This window comes from Elephas maximus, chromosome 3 (genome assembly GCF_024166365.1).
Source record: "Elephas maximus indicus isolate mEleMax1 chromosome 3, mEleMax1 primary haplotype, whole genome shotgun sequence".
Classification (NCBI taxonomy): domain Eukaryota; kingdom Metazoa; phylum Chordata; class Mammalia; order Proboscidea; family Elephantidae; genus Elephas; species Elephas maximus.
The window spans coordinates 184,377,370-184,403,474 of NC_064821.1; the positions used below are offsets into that span (position 1 = coordinate 184,377,370).

General features: G+C 40.6%; 1 protein-coding gene across 3 annotated transcripts; it reads right to left on the reverse strand.

Moving 5' to 3' along the window:
* Positions 1–467: 467 nt before the first annotated feature.
* ANP32E (acidic nuclear phosphoprotein 32 family member E) lies at positions 468–13,559 on the reverse strand. Of its 3 annotated transcripts, none has more exons than XM_049880333.1 (7): positions 13,174–13,551; positions 10,157–10,306; positions 9,566–9,688; positions 8,658–8,826; positions 7,356–7,528; positions 2,525–2,579; positions 468–1,860 (listed from the first exon to the last, which is right to left on the reverse strand). In XM_049880333.1, the coding sequence occupies exons 1-7, from the start codon at positions 13,225–13,227 to the stop codon at positions 1,790–1,792; spliced, it is 795 nt and encodes a 264-aa protein (XP_049736290.1). In that variant the 5' UTR covers positions 13,228–13,551; the 3' UTR covers positions 468–1,789. The 3 variants fall into 3 exon arrangements, with proteins under 3 accessions (XP_049736290.1, XP_049736291.1, XP_049736292.1); XM_049880334.1 differs by lacking the exon at positions 13,174–13,551 and adding an exon at positions 12,535–13,024; XM_049880335.1 differs by lacking the exons at positions 468–1,860; positions 2,525–2,579; positions 8,658–8,826 and having other exon boundaries at positions 7,373–7,528; positions 13,174–13,559.
* Between the last annotated feature and the right edge of the window lie 12,546 nt (positions 13,560–26,105).

Genomic DNA, 26,105 nt, shown 5'->3' on the forward strand with positions numbered 1-26,105 from the left:
TATGTGATAAGACTTCTTAGGGATTAAAACAGGGCATTTCAGTTATTAAAAAGAGGTAAAATGTTAGTCTTTTGAAGATTCCAATCCCCCCACCAAACTGATCCCAAGAATTTCATTTCAGTCAGTTGTGCAACTTTTTAGTTTCTCTACAAATAACTTCATAATTTTTACTTTAAAACTCAAAACTCATGTATTTTAAAGAAATACTATACTCAGTAATTTAAATGTGTCCCAGTAAGGAAGCTTAATGTCAATTAATTTGCTAATATTAACTTTAAAATTTTTTACAAATATTCAAGACAAAAGGAAATTTAGATAGCCAAGATTAAAAAACAAGAGCCTCCATGATGAAAAGGGAGATGTACTTGTCTAATCATTATATTTTTTAGTAGCCATACGAGAAAACGCATACAGGCACACTCACACTTATCCCAAATATCCTCCTATTTTTAATGGCCATCCATTTGAAAACAAATCTTAAGTTCCAAATATTTTGCCAATTGCCTACTAGAGCGCAATTAAATGTTGTAATACCCGATAATCCTTTACAACTTCAGGAAGAATAAATGTTCTCTTCAGGAAAACTAAAACTATTTTGTAGAGTGGTATCCATATCATTTGGGAAGCCATCTTAAAAATATTGACTTGAATGTCTCGTTAATTATCAACTGGCAATTGTTCTGACTTTTGAGAAACATTGGTGCTGCTTCCCAAAGCCTCCTTGCGTCTTTTCTTTCTTTATCTGCTAATAACATCTGTACGTGTTGTCAACCAAAAGAGATTTATAGTAAGCAGAGCCTGTTACATAAAACTACATGGATAGTAACATTTGTATCTGAGAAAATATTCAATTTCCCTTACTTAGCTTGTTTAAGACCGAGACAGGTCCGAAAAGGTGGTTGAGGTATAAGACTAAAGGTTCTCCTGGATAGCCACAAGTGTCTCAACTTTTTTTTTTTTTTTTTTTTTGACACAGAGGGAGGGGAGTGAAACAGGAGAGGAAGGCAATCATAAAGCAATTGCTGAGAGGAAAAAGGAGAATGCATACCTAAAAACAAATGACCCCTGGCATTTCAGGATCTGCAGCCTGAAGAAGAAAGGGTTGACCTGCATGTCTCTGAACTTAGTATAAGCATTTTTCCTTCAAAAATAAAATCTTTCCATTCACCTGGCTTAAAAAGGTTTAGAAGCCTCCACAAAATCCATGAACTCTATTGCTGGATAGAGCCATTACTATTCTGCTTCTACTTTCCAAGTAACTCTTGTGACAAAGAAGCACCCAAACATCCACAGCAAAAAAATATCACTGCCTTCAAACCAAAGATCTCTGGGTCACCTCTAAAAAAATAACCAACTCATCATTCAAGAGGCTACTGTCATTTCATATTATAGCCAACTGTGATTTCAGTTAGTTTATAAATAACTTTAAAACCTTATGAAAGAAATGCACTATACTATAGCTGTGTAAAAGCTACCATGTTTTAATTACGGGCTAAAAATGACTAATGCAGTGAGCTTGAATTAGAAAAATGAAGATTCCAAGTAAATTTCTAAGGAATTTCACAAACGGGTGGGGTCAAAGCAAATTTTTCTCTACATATAATATGATCATTAAACAGACTAATATTATTTGGAATGATAAAAAGGCAAAAATAGTAAAACCACACTTTTTCTATAAAAAGTTACACGTTATTTTCTGTAAGGAGAGCTATCATACATGAAGAACAAAGAAGACGCTATCACTCTATCGCAAACCGAAGAATATTAGGAAATCTGGTCTTAGAATGATCTAGTCATCTTCTTCTTCTCCATCATCTTCAGCATCTCGTTTCCTCTTCTCCCCTCGAAGACCTTCTTCTTCTGAAAGAGTGGAAGGAAAATTATAAAATACTTAATTTTAGCAAATGAATATGTATTAAGTCACAAAGTTTTGAATCTATCTTAGTGAAAAGGTAAGGGCATAAGAAAATTACAGGTTAAGTTCCCCCTCTGAATTTCTTTCAATTTCAATATATTGAACAGACTCAAAAGACTTAGAAATCCATAAATACTGGTAGCTTGTATGCACCCTTGTGGCCAAATTATGAAGTACAGATCAAGAAACTAAGGGATAGACTCAACAAAGTGTTAGTAAATTTTAAAAATTATTTTGAAAGACCTAGGTAAAAAGAGTATCAGAGGGCAAATCTAATAAGGGAATTATCTGGAGTCAACTGCTCTTCTCTTACAGGCTTTCTCCTTAACCAAAATGAAACACCAAAAAAATAACAGATCGAGCTCAAAGTTCCGTTATCTTTTCATCCCTGTTTTAAAAATAATTGTAAGTGGTTTGATTTTTTAAATAGAATTCATGAACTACCTGAGAAAATGACTCTTTAAAAAAGGTTTTATACCTCTGATAAATATACCAAAATGTAAGTTATAAGAGATCGGCAATAATTTGATTATAGAATCACTCTTGAAAGTTCATGAATAATAGTTATATGACTTTAATTTTAGGATTTTTTTTAAATGACTAACTCACCCTCTTCTTCCTCTTCCTCTCCTTCTTCAACATAGTCATCATCATCTTCTTCATCCTTGAAATTCAAATATTCAGTTTGAGAATAAACAAGCCATGATATGGATTTTTCATTGTTTGGTAGGTAATACAACCCAGCAAGAGCAAGGAAACTTAGTTTTTCTGTGTTCTGATGATCTCTGCCTAACTTGTATGTCCTTTTTAATACCCAACTAAATCCCTAGTTTCTTTATGAAAATCAGTTATGCTTTAAATCACGACTGTCCAAAATAACTTCCTGTAATGATGGAAATGTTCTATATCTGTGCCATCCAATTCATTTAACCACCAGCCACACATGGCTACTGAGGATCTGAGACACAACCACTGCCAATGAAGAACTGAATTTTTAATTTTAGTTAAAATTTAGAGTCACACATGGCTAGTGGCTACCATACTGAACAGAGCAACTTTGGACTATTTCAAAAACAAGTCTTCGTTTTATAGATCGAGGTAGAAATTACCTGAACCCTAGCTTCAAAGTAGTTATGTGTTGAATAAGTCACTTTATCTCTCTGGACCTCATTTCCAATCAATAAAAGGCAAGTATTAGTCTAAAAGATACATAAATTCCTTCCACATCTAAAAAGCTACACATCAAAATAGCAAAGGTTAATAAAAATTACAATAAAACTTGATCTACAACTCTAGTAGGATGAGTTGCTCTGGATAGCTAATATTTAAATACAGCCTTTATGCATCATCTTTCTTTTTTTTTAACTCTAGTCAGTTGGAATACAAGTCTCTAAAACGCACTGCATACACTTGTACTGTTTTATGTTGACCGTTTTCTTGAATGACCATGGTCATCGCCATTTTGATCATGAACGTTATACTATATTAGTATATGCTGATTCTCTCACACCCTATTCATATATGTAGGATGGTTGTCTCCTTTTTAAAATGACCCTGACTTTTATTTTGAGTTGTATCTTTTCCTAGTTTTTATGCCTTCTCTTTTGTAGTCAATTACTAAGCCAATTTTAATCTGCTATGGAATTAGAAAATAGATCATGAGCTTATCAGATAATTGAATATAAAACAGAAAATAAGTTTGGAATAATAGCTTGAATTAAAAAAAAAACAAACATTGCCATCAAGTCAATTCCGACTCATAGCAACCCTATAGGACAGAGTAGAACTGGCCCATAGAGTTTCCAAGGAGTGCCTGGTGGATTCAAACTACCGAACTTTTGGTTTGCAGCCGTAGTTCTTAACCGCTACACCACCAGGGTTTCCAATAGCTTGTATACTCTCCTACAAATAAAACGTCTCTCATCACTTATATTTTGGCTTCTCAGAGGCCTTTTACATTTAACTGCCTTATTTTTGGCTATGTTCCAAATGGCTGAGTTTCAGGTATGTTTGAAAAAATTGAACCAATCGAGAGTCTCCAGCCCCACACAAGTTTACTGCTTCTCAAAAATGATTTAACCAATTGGCAAATGTCAAGAACCATACTGGGTAGGGAACATTTGGACAATCCACTCTTTTCATGGTATCTACAGCCCCATTTTTATCTAGAAATATTGAACAGAACATAATTTTCCAGCATTTAGCCATAATCTCCTGAGAAGCAAGATTCTTATGTCAAAAATCATTCTTATGTAGTCAATTCGCACACATAAAGCAACTCCACACCTGACACCGGCAAGTTACAAGGAGCAAAAGGAAGAGATGTAGTTGCAAACTGTATAAAAAGAAACCACAATAAAGAGCAGGAGAAACAGCAGCCTTAAACTGAAGAAAAGAAAGGAAATGGGTAAGGAGAGAGGAAAGAGAGTGAAGAAAGGGAGGGAGGGAGGGAGGGAAGAAAAAAAGGAGAGAGAGGGAGGAAGAGAAAGAGAAAGAGAGGGGAACATTTTAAACTACTCCTATCTGCAAGGAATAATAAAATAGAATATTTATTTAATTTTTTTTTATTTGAGATACTAATCATGTTCATTCCTTCTAAGTTTAGAAAAGCCCAGATCTAAAAAGCAAATTATTTCTCTGGATTTTGTTTTAACCAAAAGATGATTAGATTAATTGGTCTGCATTTTTATATCTTTTTTTTCCCCCTAGTCATCCACTAAACAATATCAATAAAAACTTAAGCTTTCACCAAAGTGTTTAGCAAAGACTATGGTCTTTTGCTTCTTAGTAAAACATAACATGTTTCCTCATTTGTGCTATGAGTATTACAAAACCTGTTGCTGTCAAGTTGATTTTGACTCATAGTGACCCCATATGTTACAGAGGAGAACTGCTCCAGTGGGTTTTCTCGGCTGTAATCTTTACAGACACAAACTGCTAGGCCTTTCTTCATGGTATTGCCTTGTGGGTTCAAACCGAGTGCAGACCATCTGTGTGACCTAGGGACCTTTGAGTACTACAAGAGCACCATAATTCCTAATTCTCCTAAGACTCCCACCCTCATTTTTAATGAAATACACTATACACATATTAATTTCTTGCCTATGAAAAGCAGCTAAAATAGGAATAAGTAAAGACTCAAACAAAAAGAGCTAATCAAATATGATTTCTATTTCCTTCTCATTTCTTTTTACACACCAGTAGTCTCTGAAGCTCCTCCTGGCACTTAGCTTCTAAAAACAAAACTTCATTTTCATCACCCAAATTATTCCATTATGAATAAAAACTTCTACTGGACTCTGCTTACTCCTACACTGACTTAATGTTGTGTATATTATCCTGGAAATTTCTGCTCTATATTTGACAATGTCAGTTTCAGTTAATATGTCCCAATACTCAATGGAATGATAAACCTAAACATATGCAGTTAGTTATGTCACTTTTTAATTAGTTAATACTTCTTAAACTCAAGGAAGAATCACTGGCAGAAAAAACGAAAGACTAAATGCAAAAGAAAAGAAGTCCATTATTTTACTAAGTAAAAACTTCGGGGAAAAATATTCAAGTTGTATGATGGTGTAAACTGAACAAGCTGATTTTCTCTATGAATATTTAAAGTACTTAAAAGTTCTGCTCTTCCTTCTTATATGCCTCCTAACTCATTAAGTCCCCAAATGAGTAAAATTCCTTATTTTTTCTATACTAGTTTCATATTTAAATAGTAGCAGAGAAAAATTATCATTGATGAATAATATTAACTACCCCACCAATGTAAAATTGATTAGGAGAACAAACAAGACTACTAATAACTTCTAGTCTAAATAAGAGATATTATTTTTAATTATAAAAATATTTAATTCTAAAATTCAATCAATCATTTAACGTTAAGAGAAAAGTACTTATCTAAACTTGCAGGGGCTAACAGCCACTTGTTCAAGTCAAGTGACTTTCCCCTGAGCCTACTATGTGGCCATCAACATATTGGGACACTGGAGACAGAAACAAAGATGGATTCCTTTTGCCAGTAAGGAGCTCGCCATACAGTAGGAAGCGGCAAAATAAACAAGTTTTTACAGAGTGCCTTCAGGCAATAAGAAGCCTAACCAAGGTTTAAAGGTATCACAGGGAGGACTGGTTGCCTAAGAGAAATCACAGAAAGCTTTAATAATGAGGTAACTCCTGATTCTGAGTTTTTAAAATAATAGTTTACTAGGCATATTGGGTAGTAGTTATACAGGTATATACATATATAAAAATTAATAAAGCTGTACCTAAAATTAGTGCACTTTACATGCTTCACTATATTTATGTTTACTTCAAAAAAAAAAAGAAAAGGAAGTTCATCAGACAGAGCGGGTAGAAAAGCATTTCAGATAGAGTGAAAAATGTATATACAGACATAAAGGTGAGAAACAGCCTGGTGTACAGGCAACAATTTAATTTAATTTGGTATTAAAGGAGATGAGAGTAGACAAGGAAGCAGGGGGCACACAGTGAAGTGCCTTGTATGCCTAGCCAAAGATCCTGGTGGCAATAGGGAAACATTACAGTGTCTCGAGCTAGCTGGTGATGTTATGACCCAGGCAACACTGCAAAGGGTACACCTAGTGGGGATCACTGTACTCAGAGACCATTTAGAAGGCTACCACAAAAGAATGAGCAAGAGATAGCTCTAGTGAAGAAACTTTAGTTTTCTTGAGATACTTTACCTATATTTAAATTGAATGTAAATTGTTATTATTAAATTCTTACAACAATCCTGAGGTTGGTATGATAATCTCAATTTTATAAATACCTAAACTGAGGCTTAGGGACATCTGCACAATGTTTCTACCACATCATGCTGCTGAGGGCAGAATGGATTTAAAAAATATTCAAGAGCCCGGCGGTCATGGTCCCCAAACCTTCTCTTGGCCCAGGACAAGAACCATTCCCAAAGACTACTCATCAGACATGGAAGGGACTGGACAAGGGTTGGAGAGAGATGCTGACGTAGAGTGAGCTACTTGTATAGGGTGGACACTTGAGACTATGCTGGCGTCTCCTGTCTGGAGGGCAGATGGGAGGGTAGAGGGGGTTAGAAACTGGCAAAACGGTCACCAAAGGAGAGACTGGAGGGAGGGAGCGGGCTGACTCATCAGGGGGAGAGTAAATGGGAGTGTGTAGTAAGGTGTATATAGGCTTATGTGTGACAGACTGACTTGATTTGTGAACTTTCACTTAAAGCACAATAAAAATTACTTAAAAAAAAAATTCAAGAGATAAAATCTATAGATGTTTTATGATTATTTGGATATAGTATGGGGTGAGGAACAGTGGGGAAAAAGACAGATACGTATACCCTAAGAAACAATTCTCAGATTTTGACACAACTTACTTTTTATAGTATGTAGGCCTATGCTTAAATAATTTTCAGTGGAGAGAAAAAGTGTCTATTCACCTGGATTTCTTCTTTCATTAAGTACGAGAGACCCACTTCCTCTTCTCCCTCTCCCAATTCTGAGCCTGCTTCATCATCATCGTCATCCTCCTCTTCTTCCTCCTCCTCTTCCTCATATTCTTCAGGTGGACCAGCTTCGTCGTCATCTTCATCCTCATCATCTTCATCTCCATCTTTAAACAGATTTTAAAAAGTGAGCAAATGGTTGGGCAAATGTTTCTTGCTAGTATGTTGATCCTTTTTATCCTTGACTCAATCACTTCAAACTCTTAACCTAATAGGTAGAAAGTATCTCAGAGTAATTTTCTTTGAAGATCTCCCTTTTACAAAATTCATACTTACTACTTGAGAAATATGGTTTCTAAACACTGATATCTTTCCAATGTACAAATTTTCATCAAAACATTATACGCACTGAAGTTCCTTTCACTGTGTACTGCAAAACCTGCTTGTCCATTCCATCATCTTAGATATTGTTTATCTATCAAATTTCTTTTCACAGTGAAAAAATTTTCAGCCAATAGTAACAGGTAGTGTCCCATTACAAAATTTAAAGTCATTCTCTCTGAATCTTTTAATATCAGTTATTTTGTCATCTGATCTGTTAATCACCTGTTTATCAAGAAATGTATATTCAGTATCTAATTCCAGAACATTTTTCATCATCCCAAAATGAAACTGCATATCTATTAGCAGTCTTTCCCCATTCTCCGCTTCCACCCTTACAAATGGTGATCACTAATCTACTTTGTTTCCATGAAGTTGCCTATTTCAGATATTCGATATACATAAGAAATCATATGTGTCCTTCCGTGTCTGGCTTCTTTCACTCAGGAAAATGTTTTCAAAGTTTATACATGTTTAGCAAATATCATTACTTGATTCCTTTTCATGGCTGAATAATATTCCATGTAATATTCCATTATATAGATATAGCACAATTTGTTTATCCATTTTAATTGTGTCCTCTTTTTGGTTATTATAAATAATGCTGCTATGAATGGTTCTTTTTTAAAAGCGCTTTATTAAAAGTCACCGCTTTTACTATGCAGTGGTTACATTAAGTACATGAGTATAAAAATTCATGGAGCTTGGTATTATAATTATTATTAAATTTCCTGATATATTCTGAAGTCTAAAAGAAGAAACATATGGCAAGGGCTGTGGGTTTTTAAATTTTCCTTATCTTACTAGCATCTTGTTTATTTTTTTTCACACCTAAACCCCGAGGTCCAATCTAATTTGCATGGCTAGAGTGGAGGCTATAATTATGACACATTCATGAGTATTAAGCATGATTACCATCATCATCTTCCTCTTCAGATGCTTCAGGTGCTTCGTTGTCCTCCTGATCAAATCCATCTAAGTATGTAATCTGCTGCAGCAGTTCAAAAATACTTTCTCTATAATCTTCCAGGTTTGTGATCTCACAGTTAAACAAGTCAAGACTTTTCAAATTTTTAAGATTTTGCTGCAAAAGTAAAGTTAAAATTTACATTCTGGACTTAAAATACCATGTTATTTTTTTAATTCCTGAACTAGAAAATACATATTTGAAATCCAGAGGATAATTTTTGGATTTTTAGAATTTTATAATGAGGGACTATTATATCAAGCACAGCCAACACTCTTCATTAGCCCCTGGCATGTAAACTCCACAAGAGTACGAATTTTGTTTTGTTTACTGCTGTATCTCCGGCACCTGGCTTAGTGTCTTATAGGAGACTCTCAATACGTTTTCGCTACCTGAATTTGTGCATAAAGAAGCAACAAGAATATCATGATCACTTTCAATCTACAGACAAGTTTATTTTCAACCATTTCAACCTCTTCCCAACCCTTTTTATAAAAACCAGAGCAACAATTTTCACAATTTCACTTTATTTCTGTTTCCTTCCCTTATACCAGGGAACAAGTAATAAAACAACTCAAAAAATAAGCATGAAGGAAGGAAAGGAATAAAAGAAATTAATGGAAACGTAAAATCCAGATATTCAACTCCTGGAGATGATGATAAATTTCTCCCCGATTTAAAAACTTATCTGGACATTTTCCTGAAAGGAAAACAAAGCAGCAACTGTCTAAATGACAACATATATAGAAATTCAGATGTTTCAAGAGTTAAATAGAAATTTATAAGATAAAATAAACATATCCCAGAAATTTCAACCAAAATAAGCAAATCTAGAAACAAAACCTTTCCCACTTACCAGAGCTTCTACTGTACTGAGATCTTTGATTTTGTTTCCACTCAGATTGAGGTAGGTAAGATTTGGGCACTTCTCTGCCAGGACTTCCAAGCCTCCGGAAATACTATTGTTACTAAGTTCTAACTACATATTCAACATGGGGAGAAAACAAAGAATGGTGAAGACTAAGGATGAGTCAAAGAAAATATAACAATTTCTAGAAGACAATTGTCATTCTTCTCTCTGGCTTCATGAGACTGACACTACAAGTCATTAACTTCTAAATTCTCACTTAGATCCCCCAAATAATATACTAGAATCCCAATACAATGGGCTCCTAACCAAGGTTTGGTTCCAGTTGTGTTACATTTGGATTTTACGCTTCAGAGAAAAACATTTGGTAGCTGCTAAATCCAAATCCAAATCCAAGAGATTCCACTATTAAATTTAAATTCATAAAAGCAATACTAGAGCTGATTCTAAAATCCTATACAATGCTTTTTCTATTTCCGGAAACTCAGAAACTTCTAATCTGTTGGCAGAATGATTGTTTCATTTGGCCAAAACTAGACAAAATGGCCCATGATGCTTTCACAGCTACACCCAACTTACCTTTCGAAGTTTATTTAAGCTGGGAAGTCGGGCCAGTGAACTTAGTTCCACATCAGCCATACTCAGAGACTCTAGTTCTTTAAAAGTATCATTCAGGCCCTCAATTTCCCCATTGACACACCGGCAATTATCAAGGACTAACTCTGTCACCTGTAAGAGAAAACACGTTAATGATACTTTATTTAATTTGCAGTCTGTTTAGCCATAGACCTAGGTCCTGACACTCTAGAAATGTGAATATTAAAACCACCAATCCCCTTACACACATCCTTTTCATTTCCAAAAAAAAAACCTGTCTAAAGTCATCACTATAGTCAACTTTTTAAATTTAAACTTCAACTAAGAAGCTCAACATCTGCTTCAAACCACTGAGGCATAAAAAATAAAACTTTGAAAAAGGACCCATGGTAAAAGCTGTTTTTGACCCTAATGGTGTTTGAGAATGATCCTCAACAGCAGGGCCCGTATTTATGCAGTGAAGGGACACCTGGGCTATTGGGAAAGGATTCCAGTAAGTTGTCCTAAAAGTTAGCAAGGAGAAGACAGGAAATAGTTTTATTCATTTTTTTCAGTTTTCAACTCCCTCATCTTTCATTGATAAATGCCATCAAACTCAAAAAAAAAAAAACAACCTTGTTACCTTTCTGGAACAGCCTAGCTTTTCGGTGTTATTTGTTCTAATAATGAGGCCAAACAGTATCACCCAGAATATTACATCCTTGACAAAATGTTATTTCTCCCTGCCATCCTGGTAGCATTTTTGTGGACTTTTCTCTATTCTTGGAGGGGAGAGGAGGGCTTGATCCCCCATTAGGTTACTGTTATAGCAACAAAACTTCCTGGTATGGGCCTAAAAGGACTGAATCTTAAGGAGGCAGGAGACCCTGCTCTATTTCCCAACAGCAAAAATATGTTTTAAGTATTTTGAGGGCTAAAAATTAGCAACACGGAATGCCACCTTCCCCATCTGAATATGACTTTGACGTAATTATTTCAGTGAGCAGAGAAAGCATCATCTCTCCCCTAGAGATGGAGAAACCAAGAGCCAGAGGCTATGGATGATTTGCCCAGGGTCACACAATTAGTATGTGGCAGAGCTGTGCCTCAACCCTAAGTCTTCTTACTCCCAGTCTAGCTGAGTGGTGGAAGGGTTGCTAGATTTGGTGTCAGAAACCAGTTCTACCACTTAAGTAAATCACTTCACTGCTCTAAGACTTTTTTTTTTTTTTTTGCTAATTTGGATTCTAGAACAATACAATCCACCTTACAAGTTTATCGGAAAGAGTGAAGTAAATAAAATGAAAAGTGCTTTGTAAACTGTAAAGAGCTTTACAAACGTAAGAGACTGTTATTATATCACGGCGGAGGAAGGAGAATTTGCAAAAAGGCACTCTCTCCTCCAAATCCCCAAAACGGGCAATGCTGCAAAGAAATTACTACGTAAAAAAATGGGAGGTGGGAGGCAAATCCATTTCTCCAACTCAAGACATAAAAAAGTATTCTAAATGTGTGCTTTTGAAAGACTGCATTCAAGTTTGATTTTGCTTTTCCCTGAAGCCCCTGAAGAGTAGATCCTAGAAAACTTCAAGTTTTCTCTGGGATGACCCTGATAGCAGCAACTATTTCCTCCTCCCCGCACCCTACCAATTTCAGGGAAAGAAAAAAAAAAGTACATAAATATCTTGTGTCCCACTCTGCACGCAGCAGCCCACCGGCCAGAATCCTACTCATCTTCTACGGTGCACAGGCACCACCTCACCCGTTAAAAATACATATCTCGCATATTCCAATTCTAGGGCTAACAGTATTTCAGGCGCTGCGCACCAGCAAGGCAATTAACACTTTCCCTTGAAACCTTAAGTCCGAGGCTCCTCGCGGGCCACAGTCCCCGCGCGCGCTCGGGCCGACTGGGAACCCTACATGGTGCGTGGACGCCCCAGGGAAAGGGGTGGTTTGCCGGGCCGCGTTCCCCTCGCGCCTCCGCCGGGGGCTGGGAGCGCTGGGTGAGGCCGAGGGGCGCCTTCGCAAAGGAGGCGGGAACACCTCCCGCCCGCCCCCCGATAGCTGACGACCCCGCCTCACGTGGCCCCTCCCAAGCCCGTCTCTTTAACTAAGGCGACAGTAACTAGAGCGCATCTCTGAGTTTCGTCGTGCCCATCTTTAAGGCACAAAACTACTACGACCCATTTGTTGAGTTTTGTGAACCCATCTCCGCGGATCAAATTCAGAGTTGCGGCCACTACGCCACTAGACACCGAATGTCGTTACATCGCGGTGTAAAAGCCGGGGGTGTCCTCCTCTCCTTTGGAGGGAAGAAGGGGATTCTTCCTCACGACCCCTCCCCACCTCCGGTCACTGCGACGAGTCCCCAAACTTACCCGCGGTCCGACTAGCCCGCGGCTGACCCAGATTCCTCCAGCCGGCGGCCGCCGCGCGCCCCATCCCGGGGGAATGGGCGCCGCCAGGAGCTGGCGGTCCGCGGACCCTGCGAGCGACCCCAGCCCTCGACCAGCGCGAAGTCAGGCGCCAACCGGCCTCGAGGTCGGGGCGAGGGTCTCTTGACCCCTCCGCCCTCGACCCCAAACGAGTTGGCAGCACTGCAGGAAAGTTGGACTAACTTCTCAGGCGGCGGCGCCTGCGGCAGGGGCGAGTGGACCGGGGGGTCGCGCCCACGCCGCCTGCCTCCAAGAAGAGGAAGGCGGGGAGCGACCGGGCAGAGGGGCCCCCACCACCTCGCTTCCCTGCCCCCACGAGGGCAGGAAGCCCAGCTCACCGAGAGTCGAAAGGGGCTAAGCCCCTACACACACACAAAAAGGCCCCTAGAAACTTAAACCCTTCGCCATTTTAAGAAAGAAGATTTTAATGATTTAAAACTTAAAATTAAACATTTCCTCCAGCCCTAACCCCAGATGGGGGTTAATTTCCTACCTCTCCCTACACACCCACTCGGACCCCTAGAAATTCGACCCTCCGAATATGGGGTTGGTGGGGAAGGGGAGGGGGCTGAGTCATCTCACCTCCTCCGGGGCTTTGTTCCTTAACTCCAGGTTAATCCTCTTCTTCATCTCCATGTCCTCCACCTCCTCTTCTGCCACTAGTCTCCTGCCTTCCCCTTTCCTGCCTTTCCCCACCACCCCCAACCCTAAAATTTAAAAAGGTTTGAAAATGAATGAAAAGAAACGCAAATATAACGCCCACCGCCACCAGATAGGTGTGGGGGGGGGGGAAGAGAATAGCAAATGGAGTCCAAGGAGTTGGGACTCTAACTCGGCTGCCCCCACCTCCTTGTCCACACACTCGCGCGCGCGCGCACACACACGCACACACACACTCACACACCCGCAGTTCCTTCCCCTTCAATGGCTGCTCGGAGACTGAGCCTCCATGACACGGCACCGCCAACCCCCTAGCCTACACTCCACCCACCTCCCGAACGTATTGGTTGCTTCTTCAGCATCACACTATTCCGTTGGGCTACGTAATTGTCTATCAGTCTTCAGGGCGGACCTGGACCAGAAACTCTGTGTCTATTGGATACGACCAAGCGCGCAGTTAACTCCGATAGGCCCAGGAGAGTGTCCATCCCAGAAAAATGGTTTTGAATCCCAATAGCCCCCCCCTTTTCTTTGTGTGGTTGGCGCGCTTTCCCCAGGCGCTGGGACGGTTTTGATGCCTGTTGGATTTGTTTTTTTGCTTTTCTGTTTTTAGTGTAAAAGGGAGGGAGAAAGCATCCTATCCCAAGCTACGACACCGATAATTCACCACACACGCACCGGCTCTTGGCCGTTTTAAAACACAGGCCCTGCTTTGCTGCCAAAGTGCACACACCAACGTGCACATCACATTAAAAGCATGCCTTCGTGGCACTGCCCTGCCGGGAACAGGCTTCCCACAGAGACTGATGTTCCGTGGTGCAGAACCAGGATATAGATGGTATTTTAAATTCCATCATGAGGGACTGTCTGATTTTGAAAGCAGTTGGGTGAATAAAACTACCTTGGAGAATTGTTACTGAGGTTAATTGTTGCTTTAATAAACACTGGGACCTTGGAAGTGAAAGAAAGCTGGCCTAATAAAAATCGAACATCGTTTCGCACAGAAATGGCTCTGCAATGCTTCTCCTAATTCCCTTTAGTTGGTTTCCACGGAAATCTGTAGGTAAAGTGTACTTTTAATGCGGAATATAAAAGAGTGGGATAACAATTGTTTTTTTCTTAAGGGTCTAATTTTTCTTAGTTCTTGCTTCAATTCTGTCCTTCTCATTCGCTTACACCCTTTTCAGGATAAACACCCAAAGAAGTTCCAGATGATTTGGGGAGGGAGGGCGGAAGTGATGAATTACCCCCAGGCCTCCCAGAGCTGGGTTTTTATTTGCAATTTTTCCAGTCTCTCAGGTTAGAGACCTTTGGCTTTCCATACACAGGTTCCTCACCACTCTACCACAGGCTGTCTTTCCCCACACAGAGACAGGCATTCCCTCAAATAGGTTTACATTTAAAATGTAAATATTTGGTATTTGGTGTGTTAAATACTTCAGGAGGAAAACAAAATGGTGGTTTTCTTTTTAATGACAAATGTTTCCTTTGAATTCCCTAAAAAGGAAATTTCGTGAAGGTGAAAACAGAGGCTCTTCTAAAGAAGTAGAGAAGGAGGGCTTTTTGGTATAAAATGACATCTCTGGAGGCCATTTGAAGAGTTAGTTAAGTTTTGTGTTTGTTTTAATGCAGGCGAAAAGAAGCCAAAATGATAGGAAAACTGAACCAAAATGAACTGCGGAACAGTTCAAGGAAGAGTTAAAAACCAAGGGAAGAAAAAAAGACCTAAAAGAAACCTGGAAGCAAATTTTAGTACCAGTCCTGAGTTCTGACCCGCCTGCCACTGCATTATCCTGTTTTCTGCAAATTATTTAGCTTCTCTGGTTCTGGAACAGAATCCAAAAGAGACTTCACGGAAGGAGATTGATATTTAGGAGCCATCCACATACAAATGATAGTTGAGACCATGAGAACAATTAAGATCTCCACAGAGAATGTATATAATAAAAAGACTATCAGGCCAAGGAGAGCAAAAACATGGTTGAGAAAAAAGAAGAAGAGGGGGGAGGTATTGTCTACCAAAGCAGACATTTATATTCAAAATGTAAACCAAAAAAACCCAAACTGGTTGCCATCAAGTCCATTCTGACTCATAGCAATCCTATAAGACAGAGTACAACCGCCCATAGGGTTTCCAAGGAGTGGAATTCCTGGTGGATCCAAACTGCCAACTTTTGTGTGTGTGTATGTGTGCTTTAAGTGAAAGTTTACAAGTCAGTCTCTCATACAAAAATTTATATACACCTGGCTATATACTCCTAGTTGCTCTCCCCCTAATGAGACAGCACACTCCTCTCCACCCTGTATTCCCTTGTCCATTCAGCCAGCTTCTGTCCCCCTCTGCCTTCTCATCTCCCTTCCAGACAGGAGCTGCCCACTTAGTCTTATGTGTCTACTGAGCCAAGAAGCTCACTTCTCACCAGTATCATTTTCTATCTTATAGTCCAGGCCAATCCTTGTATGAAGAGTTGGCTTTGGGAATGGTTCCAGTCTTGGGCTAATGGAAGGTCTGGGGACCATGACTTCCGGGGTCCTTCTAGTCTTAGACCATTCAGTCTGGTCTTTTTACGAGAATTTGAGATCTGCATCCCACTGCTCTCCTGCTCCCTCAGGGGTTCTCTGTTGTGTTCCCTGTCAGGGCAGTCATCTGTTGTAGCTGGGGACCATCTAGTTCTTCTGGTCTCAGGCTGATGTAGTCTCTGATTTTTGTGGCCCTTTCTGTCTCTTGGGCTAATAATTACCTTGTGTCTTTTGTGTTCTTCATTCTCCTTTGCTCCAGGTGGGTTAAGACCAATTGATGCATCTTAGAAGAACTGCCAACTTTTATTGAGAAAGAGGTGAATTAAAAAAAAAAGTTGTGGAAGCCAAGGAGTTTGAAGAAAGAGATGGTTATTGCAGTTAAATGGTAAGGCTTTTGTATTGGACCACATGGACAGAATGGGAAAGTATCCTGGAGATAATGTGGGAAAGGTTAAGTCTCTTTGTCCATTTGGATTTAGGTCTTCTTATTCATTTAAGGAGCCCTGGTGGTGTATTAGTTAAGAGCATGGCTGCTAACCAAAAGGCAGGCAGTTCAAATCCAACAGCCACTCCTTGGAAACCCTGTGGGACAGTTCTACTCTGTCCTGTAGGGTCACTAAGTGTAGGGATTGATTCAGTTTTTTTATTGTTTTGTTTATTCTTTTAAAGCTGTTTTAGTAACGTTTGTTGAAGAAATGGAGGTAAATATGTGTTTTAAATTCCCCATGTTTAATCGGAAGTTTCAAGGAATTTTTTAAATTTCTTTTGAGACAACTATTTATTATTCTATTTAACTTCAGCTCAATCTAGCCAATGACTTTGGCACAAAATGCCAAAAACAAAGTCTTAGTAATCAGAGTTGAATGTAATCCTACATTCAACTGTTGAAATATATTGAAGTTTGATAGAAGGTGTAAAATGGTCCATTTAATTAAGGTTTTCCCTGCGTAGTAATTTCAGCTATTTTGCCAAGCAGAAAGAGCAATTCAATACTTTATATTAGAATACATTATTTTAATATTATACTTTCTCATCAAATGATGAGTTTACTTTAAATTTTTTTATCGTGGTAAAAAATATGTAACAAAACAGTTGCCATTTCAACCATTTTTATGTGTACAATTCAGTGACATTAATTACATTCTCCATGTTGTGCAACCATCAGAGTTTACTTTTAATATGTCTTTAAAGAACTTGCTACAGTCACTAATGTAGACTTTACTCGCCTTTAAGCCAAATTTTCCCCCAAATGAACATATCTCTCACTTTAGACTGAGAGTCCATGAGAAGATGGGATTCATTGCACAGAAATTTAACCATGATACAAGTGAACTTTATTTCTGTGTGATGGCTAATAGGTCATGAGGGAGAGAAAAATACTGAATTTTTGCCTAGACTTGTGATGCCACTTGTAGGGTCCTTTGTTTATGTCTCAAAAGGAAGAAGAGTGACAACTCGTGAACATACCATTGGAGGAATGTAACCATTATGGAGGGTAAATACAGCATGAACCATAAAAAAGTACATACCCTAAATTAAAATCAAAATGAGATACCACTATGTATCTGTCAGAAAGGCTACTTTTTTTGTTGTTGTTTTTTTAACTAACAATACCGAATGCTGGCAAGAATGAGGGGCAACTGGAGCTCTCACACATTGCTCGTAGGAGTGAAGAACAGTACAACCACTATGGAAAATAGTTTGACAGTTTCATACAAAATTAAACATATACTAACATATGGCTTAGGAAGCCTGCTCTTAGGTATTTACTCAAAGACAATAAAAATGTATGTCCACTCAAAATAATTCTATTATGAAAACATTCTGCATCCCACTTTGAAATGTGGCGTCTGGGGTCTTAAAAGCTAACAAGCAGCCATCTAAGATGCATCAACTGGTCTCAACCCACCTGGAGCAAAGAAGAATGAAGAACACCAAGGTCACACGACAACTGAGAGCCCAAGAGACAGAGAGGGCCACATGAACCAGAAACCTACATCATCCTGAAAACAGAAGAACTAGTTGGTGCCCGGCTACAATCGATGACTGCCCTGACAGGGAGCACAATAGTGAACCCCTGAGGGAGCAAGAGATCAGTGGGATGCAGACCCCAAATTCTCATAAAAAGACCATACTTAATGGTCTGGATGTGACTAGAGGAATCCTGGCGGTCATGGTCTCCAAACCTTCTCTTGGCACAGGGTGGGAACCATCCCCAAAGACAATTCATCAGACATGAAAGGGACTGGACAGTGGGTGGGAGAGAGATGCTGATGAAGAGTGAGCTAATAATATTAGGTGGACACTTGAGACTGTGTTGGCATCTCCTGTCTGGAGGGGGGATGGGAGGATAGAGAGAGTTGGAGGCTGCCAAAGTTTTCACGAAAGGAGAGACTGGAAGGGCCGACTCATTAGGGGGAGAGCAAGTGGGAGTAAGGAGTAAGATGTACATTAACTTATACGTGACAGACTGACTTGATTTGTAAACGTTCACTTGAAGCTCAATAAAAGTTAATAAAAAAAAAAAATGTATGTCCACTTTGTCTGGGGTCTTAAACCCAGATGCTAGCAAGCAGCCATCTAAGATGCATCAATTGGTCTCAACCTAGAATGAAGAACACCAAGGACACAAGGCGATTACGAGCCCAAGACAGAAAGGGCCACATGAACCAGTGACTACATCAGCCTGAGACCAGAAGAACTAGATGGTGACTGGCTACAACCGATGACTGCCCTGACAGGGAACACAACCAGAGAACACCTGAGGGAGCAGGATAGCAGTGGGATGCAGACCCCAAATTCTCATAAGAACAGACTTAATGGTCTGACTGAGACTAAAATGACCCCGGTGGTCATGGCCCCCAGACCTTCTGTTGGCCCAGGACAGGAACCATTCCTGAAGCCAACTCTTCAGACAGGGATTGGACTGGACAATGAGTTGGAGAGGGATGCTAGTGAGGAGTGAGCTTCCCGGATCAGGTGGACACTTGAGACTATGTTGGCATCTCCTTCCTGGAGGGGAGAGGAGAGGGTGGAGGGGGTTAAAAGCTGGCGAAATGGACATGAAAAGAGACAGTGGAGAGAGGGAGCGGGCTGCCTTATTAGGGGGAGAGTAATTGGGAGTATGTAACAAGGTGTATATGGGTTTTTGTGTGAGAGGCTGACTTGATTTGTAAACTTTCACTTAAAGCACAATAAAAATTATTTAAAAAAAATGTATGTCCACTCAAAAACCTATACCCAAGTCTTAAACGCTAGCAAGCGGCCATCTCAGATGCATCAATCAGTCTCAACCCACCTGGAGCAAAGGAGAATGAAGAACACCAGAGACATATGGTAAAGATGAGCCCAAGACGCAGAAAGGGCGACATAAACCAGAGACTACATCAGCCTGAGACCAGAAGAACTAGATGAAGCCCAGCTACCACCTATCACTGCCCTAACAGGGAACACATGAGAGAATCCCTGATGGAGCAGGAGAACAGTGGGATGTAGATCTCAAATTCTCATAAGAAGACCAGACTTAATGGAGGCCATGGTCCCCGGGCCCTTTCTTAACCCAAGACTGGAACCATTTCCAAACCCAACTCTTCAGACAGGGATTGTACTGGACTATAAGATAATGATATTGGTGAGGAGTGAGCTTCTTGGCTCAAGTAGACACATGAGTCTATGTGGGCAACTCCTGTCTGGAGGCAAGATGAGAAGGAAGAGGGGGACAGGAGCTTGTTGAAGGGACACAGGGAATACAGGCAGGAGAAGAGGAATGTTCTGTCTCATTAGGGGGAGAGCAGCTAGGAGTACATAACAAGGTGTGTATAACTTTTTATATGAGAGACTGACTTGATTTGTAAACTTCCACATAAAGCACAATAAATAAATTAACCAATTAAAAAAAAAAACCTATATCTGAACGTTTATAGTGGTTTTATTCACGATTGCCAAAAATTAGAAAAAACCCACATGTTCTTCAACTGGAGAAGGGATAAACAAACTGTGATACATACATACAATTTTTAAAAACTCAGCAACAAAATGGAGGAAACTCCTGATATGTAACAACATCAATGAATGCTAAGGGAATGAAGCCAGACTCAAAAGGCTATATACTGTATGATTTTGTATATAAGACATCCTGAGAAGGCATAATTATAGGGTTAGAAGACAGATCAGTAGTTCCTGAAGGAGGGGTGTGGGAAGAAAGGTTGACTACAACGGAGCAACAGGGAATTGTGGAGGGGTGATGAGACAGCTCCGTATCTTGATTGTAGCGGTGATTATTACATGACCGTATTTGTCAAAACTCATAGAACTATACACTAAAAAAAAAAAAAAAAAATTTTTTTAAGAAGAGTGAATTTTACTGTGTAAATTATACTTCTATAAACCTGAGTTTTTGTTTTTGTTTTTTTTTTTAAAGATACACTCTTCTTAATTCTACTTCTAGGAATTTATCTGAAACAATTGAACAAGTGTGTTACTATATATGAGCAAGAATACTGTAATTCAAATTTGTCTGTTATAGGTAAAAATTGAAAACAGCCTAACAGTCCAAACGCAGGGGATTGGTTAAATATAAAATATATTAGGCTACTTCTATACAGTACTGTGCAATCATTAATTTGATGATGTGGGTATGTATCTATTGACATAAAAGAACATTCACAAAATAGTGTTAAGGAAAAAAAAAGGCCAGTATATATATAACATGGAAACCCTGGTGGCATAGTCGTTAAGTACTACAGCTGCTAATCAAGAGGTCAGCAGTTTGAATCTGCCAGATGCTCCTTGGAGACTCCATGGGGCAGTTCTACTGTGTCCTATAGGGCCACTATGAGTCAGAACCGACTGGACGGCAGCGGGTTTATATATAATATGGTCCCATTTTTGTAAATATACGTATATACACAAAATACAAATCTCATGTCCTTTTTCTGAAAAATGTACAAATATTTCGAGAGCAAATAAGACGACGTCAATGAAAGAACAGTAAGCTCCTTAGCCATAAGGTTTCAAAGAAATTCAAATCATTTGTCACAGTCTGATCTGAGAACAGACTTACTTGGGGGATGATTTAAATCACAAGCTTTTGCTATATTATTCCCTGATTCCTATTCCTGTAGGGACTCAGATATAATAGTGCCTTCAAATACAAAGAAAATTCTCTTTAACTAGAAAGCTTCTTACCACTGAAGGAAGTAGTGGGAAGAACAATGCCTCTTGCTTGGATTGGTTCAATCCGTCACTTGGATTAGATGAATGGTGGAGAATAAGAAGGCAAAGGAGAAGACAGGCGGAGTGAGGTGGCCACCAGTGTAAGTAGAACAAACGATTTCAATTCCAGGACACCATGATATCCTTTTGTCCTCCCTCCTTCCAGAGGAAGTAGTTTAGTAAATATATTAAGGGGACTCCTGCCTTGATACAACCTATTCTTTGGAGTCACTCTCAGAGACAATGAAGCATGGATCTGCCTACCTTGGAGTGGCAATTTTTATGTTCTTACATATAACTACAGAACCTGGTTAAACTGCCCTGGTTATGTTCCCATTCTGCAGATAGATGGCTGAAAATCTCACTACTAATTGCTCCCCTCTCTTGGTTCCAACACTTTGCTCATATCAGCATTTAGAATGTATGACCATGGTATTCTAGTAATTGGGTAAGGTAACTGCATCCCCTAAGAGAGCATAAAGTCCTTGAGGGCAGGAATTATGTCTTATTTGTTTTTGTATCTAGGGCCTGGCACAGTGCCTAGCACTTGGAAGTACTCAGTATGTTTATAAACTAGTAAATGAATTACTAACCTTAAAGAAAAAGGTGGCTACAAAGAGTGACCCCAGATGGCTGGAATCCCTACACAGAAAAGCAAACTCCTACTACCTCCACTTCCCCAGTTGGTAGAGCAGCGGTTCTCAGGGTGTGATGTCCCCGGCCCCTTCACCCCCAGCAGCAACAGCATTACCTGGGAACTTGAGAGAAATGCAAATTTCTGGGCACACCCTAGATCCTCAGAATCAGAGACTGTGGGGATAGGGGCCAGAAATGGGTATTTTTAACAAACTTTCAGGTGATTCTGATGTAGACGGACACTGTGTCCTCGTTTTAGTTTAGCCCAGCAGCTACACGACCAGCCACAGCTGGATTTCTAAATAATTCAAAATTCATTCTACTGGTGTCAAAAAAAGGGATTGGAATGATGCCTGAGGACCCTTCTGGTCTAAAATTTTGTGAAATAGCAGAAGCAGAAAGTAAATAAATGTCCTCTGACTAGATTAATTCATTCAGTCAACAAATATTTATGTACCAGGCAGTGTTCTAACCATCAAATCAATCCATGACACAAATTTTTCTTTAAAAAAAGCTTTTTGTAAAGTTTATCTTTTTATTAAAAGCCACTCCTTTTGAATGAAGAACACCAAAGACACAAGTAAAATATTAGCCCAAGAAACAAAAAGGACCACATAAACCACAGACTCCATCAGCCTGAGACCAGAAGAACTAGATAGTGCCCAGCTACCACCAATGATCACCCTGACAGGGAACACAACAGAGAGTCCCTGACAGAGCAGGAAAAAAGTGGGGTGCAAAACTCAAATTCTAGTAAGTAGACCAGACTTAATGGTCTGACTGAGACTGGAGAGACCCCAGAAGATATGGCCCCCAGACTCTCTGTTAACTCAGAAGCAAAGCCATTTCCAAAGCCAACTCTTCAGACAAAAATTAGACAGGACTATAAGACATGAAACGATACCCATGAAGAGCATGCTTCTTAGTTGAAGTAAATACATGACACTAAATGGGCAGCTTCTGTCTGGAGGCGAAACAAGAAGGCAGAAAGTGTCAGGAGCTGGTTGAATGGACACGGGAAATCCAGGGTGGAAAAAAGGAGTGTGCTGACATATTATACGGATAGCAACTAAGGTCACATAACAATGTGTGTATAAATTTTCATATGAGAAACTAACTTGAGCTGTGAACTTTCAGCTAAAGCACAATAAAATGAATAAATAAAAATCACTCCTTTTTATGAAAGATGTCGCACATTTCCGACCACAAACTGTTACCTGTCCTCTGTCTACAAGATTCTCAAACTGCATTTGTCATGCAATGTGAACTAGAAAACTGACATCCAAAGGGCTCTAACCACCCCTCTCCCACGAATTACTCTGACTTTAATTCTTGAACACTTTTGTTTTGCTTAAGGGGCTTTAGTACCAATGTATCAGAAGACAAGCATGTGATGATAAACGTGATTACCCATCAATCAGGATATATCTCTGTTTCTACATTAATTCATGCCAAAAGGTTGCTTCCCCTTCCAGGAAATCTAAATCCACCTAATTCTGTAGCCTCTTTGATTCTCTCTTCTCAGCAATTAGTTACCATGTGCACTGCTTAAGAAACCCTGGTGGCATAGTGGTTAAGTGCTATGGCTGCTAACCAAAGGGTCAGCAGTTTGAATTCACCAGGCGCTCCTTGGAAACTCTTTGGGGCAGTTCTACCCTGTCCTATAGGGTCGCTATGAGTCGAGAATCGACTCGACGGCACTGGGTTTGGTTTGGTTTGGTTTGTACCGCTTAAGTTCCTGTGTGACCCTTCCTGTTTCCTTTCCACCTGCCTCCCTCCCTCACTGAGATTTCATATATCCCACCACACAAACTCAGAGCACTTAGCAGCTTCCTGTAATGTGTTTTACACAGATGAATTGAAATCCAGAACAACTCAAAAAAAGTCACCACACTTGGACACTTGGATTATCTGTTCACTTTTCATTGCATCAGAAAGGACAGGAGAGGGCGCCAGATGGCAGCAAAATGCACGGGTTTTCCTAGGGGTTTAGCCAATTCCAGGGTGAGAAATGAGCTGGAGAAGGAGAAGTTGGAAGTGAAACAAAGGTGCCAGAGTTTGAGCAGAAACGAGAACGGGAAGAATCACTTTTTTTTCTTTTTTAATATTTAAGGTTCCTCTTGACCTCTGCTCCAAATCAGCATGGCTGAAAAGCAAAAACAGAAATACCTACAATAAAGCTAAATGGTCAAAATAAAGCTAAGTCCCTGGAGAAAGGTGCTTGCCTCCTTTCTCTCTCTCTACTAGGAATGTCAGCTCCCAGAAACCAGAGCTTTTGTCCTTTTGGGAGGCACCGAGTGGGGTTGTGGTAGAGGGGCTGCTCACTCGGGATGGTGGGAAGTGCTGATTTGGGGCCAAGACATCTTTGTGAAACAATGATCATTCTGTAAGCAGAATCCCAAAGCCCACCAGCAGGGAAACACTTCAAAGAAGGAATAAAACACCACCACCAAAAAAATAATAATAATAATTAATTAAATTTAAAAATTCATAGATGAGCCAGGAGGTGGCGCCTGGCAAGACACATTACCTGCCTTGGGAGGCTGAATCTCAGCCGGCGATCTCTGTCCTGGCAGAGGTCATCCTATCCAGGCCTCTCTCTTCCTTTCTACCATACCTAAGATGTCCCTGCTTGCTTTCTTTTTTCCGTTTTTCTGTGTTAGTCTAAACGTGGCCTAACAGACACTTTAAGCTTTCTTATTCTTCTTAGGTGGGATGAGTGGCACTTTGGGGTAACCTGGAAACATAAAACTTAGCTGCAAGAGAAAAATAATTCGAGGGTAATAGGAAATAAAAAAGGAAATGACATCGGCAAAATGGCAAATCAACACAGGAGACAGAAAGGCAGGGCGGGCAGTCGGCTGTGCAGGCGCTGATGACCCGGTACAAGCATTATTCGGTTCATTTGGCTTTTATCCCGCTCTCTTATTTAGCTTCTGCTCCCTTTGTTTGAGACTTTTTTTCTTTTTCCCTTTGTTTGGGCCATTTATTACTACTTGGCAAGAGCAAGGAGAGCAGAGGGAGCTCAAATGGGTGCATCCTCCTGGCTAGTGAGTCTGCTGAAGAATATGGAGGAGAAAAAGGTTTCAATGCTTGGCTGGAAATTATTTGTGGGCTTTGCATTCTCTCATGCGGGATTTAGGATGTACATTCCAATCGGGATTTCCAGTCCCGTGGGGGAACAAACACCAGCCCACATTCCTGAGACACCGGGCCTCTATGCTCCACTCTCCCAGCTCCTGGGTGGCAGGTTTCACCCAATCCGGCTTGCCCTGCCTCGACCGTTTGTTAGGCGGGAGAAAAGACCCCCGACCTTTCTCCCATCTGCACTATGTGGTCTCTCTCTCTGCCCCGTCCCCTCTCTCTCTCTCTTTTTTTTTTTTTTTTTTGATGATGCTAGTGGTTGTTTCTAAGGTGTCCTTACCTCTTCCCTTTCCCGGGCCTCCCTGCCATGGGTCAGTGTCCTGTCCTGTGACAAAAGCCGCCCTAGATCTGGGTTCCCTGGAGAGGGAGGTGGCTGGGACGGGCAGTTGGAGCCGCTGTCTCTTCATGGTGCCGCAGGGGCCCTTCCCCCGCTAAGCAAACAAATGGGCTTTATACAGCAAACAAAACCGCTCCCCCCGCAGGTCACGCAGGCACGTGAACCCAGGCCTCACGGTGGGAAGGGGGTGGTGACAGGCTGGGGGAAAGAGAGCGCTCCAAACAACTTCTCCTCACCTCACTTCTATCCTTTATTTTCCACAACCCAGGTTTCAGTCCTTGATTTTTCACCCCCCAACAGCATCCTCAGCCCCCAAATCCTGCTTGTTATCGATCTCCTAACTCTGACCTCTTCCTACTCCGGGGCACCTCAGATTCCACAGAGGATTGGGAACGGGTCCCCCACCATCTGCCCCATACCACCTAGGAAGCGGCTCCTCAGAGAAGCCAGTTAGGGGGATAAGAATCTGGTGCTTCCTTGAGGGGGATGGATTGGACCCCGACAGGCCCTTCCTCGCCCCATCCCCGTTCCGGGGAACACCTGTCTGAGCAGTGTCTGTGTGAAGAGCAGAGGAAGGAAAAGCTCACCCCAGCTGGGATCCCTGAGCCCAGGCCAGGGCTCCAGTGAAACCCTCCGCTGGCTCACTGCTCCAAGCAGGGCTATCCAGCATGCCTAATGGGCTATTTAAGGAGCTGTTCACCAGCAGCCCAGCTGCCCCCCCACCCCCGTACACCAGTCCAGAGCCACCTTAAAAGCGGGAGGCAATTGTGAAGTCGCTGGCCAGCAAGTGGAGTGGGGACTGCAGAGGGAGATAAAGACAGGGCAGAAAGCGGGGCCGCAAGAGGTTTTTCCTGGAAACACAGAAACCCACGGTACCCACTGAAAACCAAATCCGCCGGGAAGTCTGTAGAGACTCACAGAGAGGACCAGAGAGAAGGAGATAAAGAGATAAATTCATTCAACACCGGGGACTCCTCTCTGTCTGTCTCTCTGTTCTCTCTCT

Excerpts from the sequence above, each read along its gene's own strand:
- ANP32E (XM_049880333.1), bottom strand. The coding sequence starts at position 13,227 with ATGGAGATGAAGAAGAGGATTAACCTGGAGTTAAGGAACAAAGCCCCG. Across the intron at positions 9,689-10,156 it reads GCTTAAATAAACTTCGAAAG|TTAGAACTTAGTAACAATAG; the intron begins GTAAGTTGGGTG and ends TTGAATATGTAG. Across the intron at positions 8,827-9,565 it reads TCAGTACAGTAGAAGCTCTG|CAAAATCTTAAAAATTTGAA; the intron begins GTAAGTGGGAAA and ends TTACTTTTGCAG.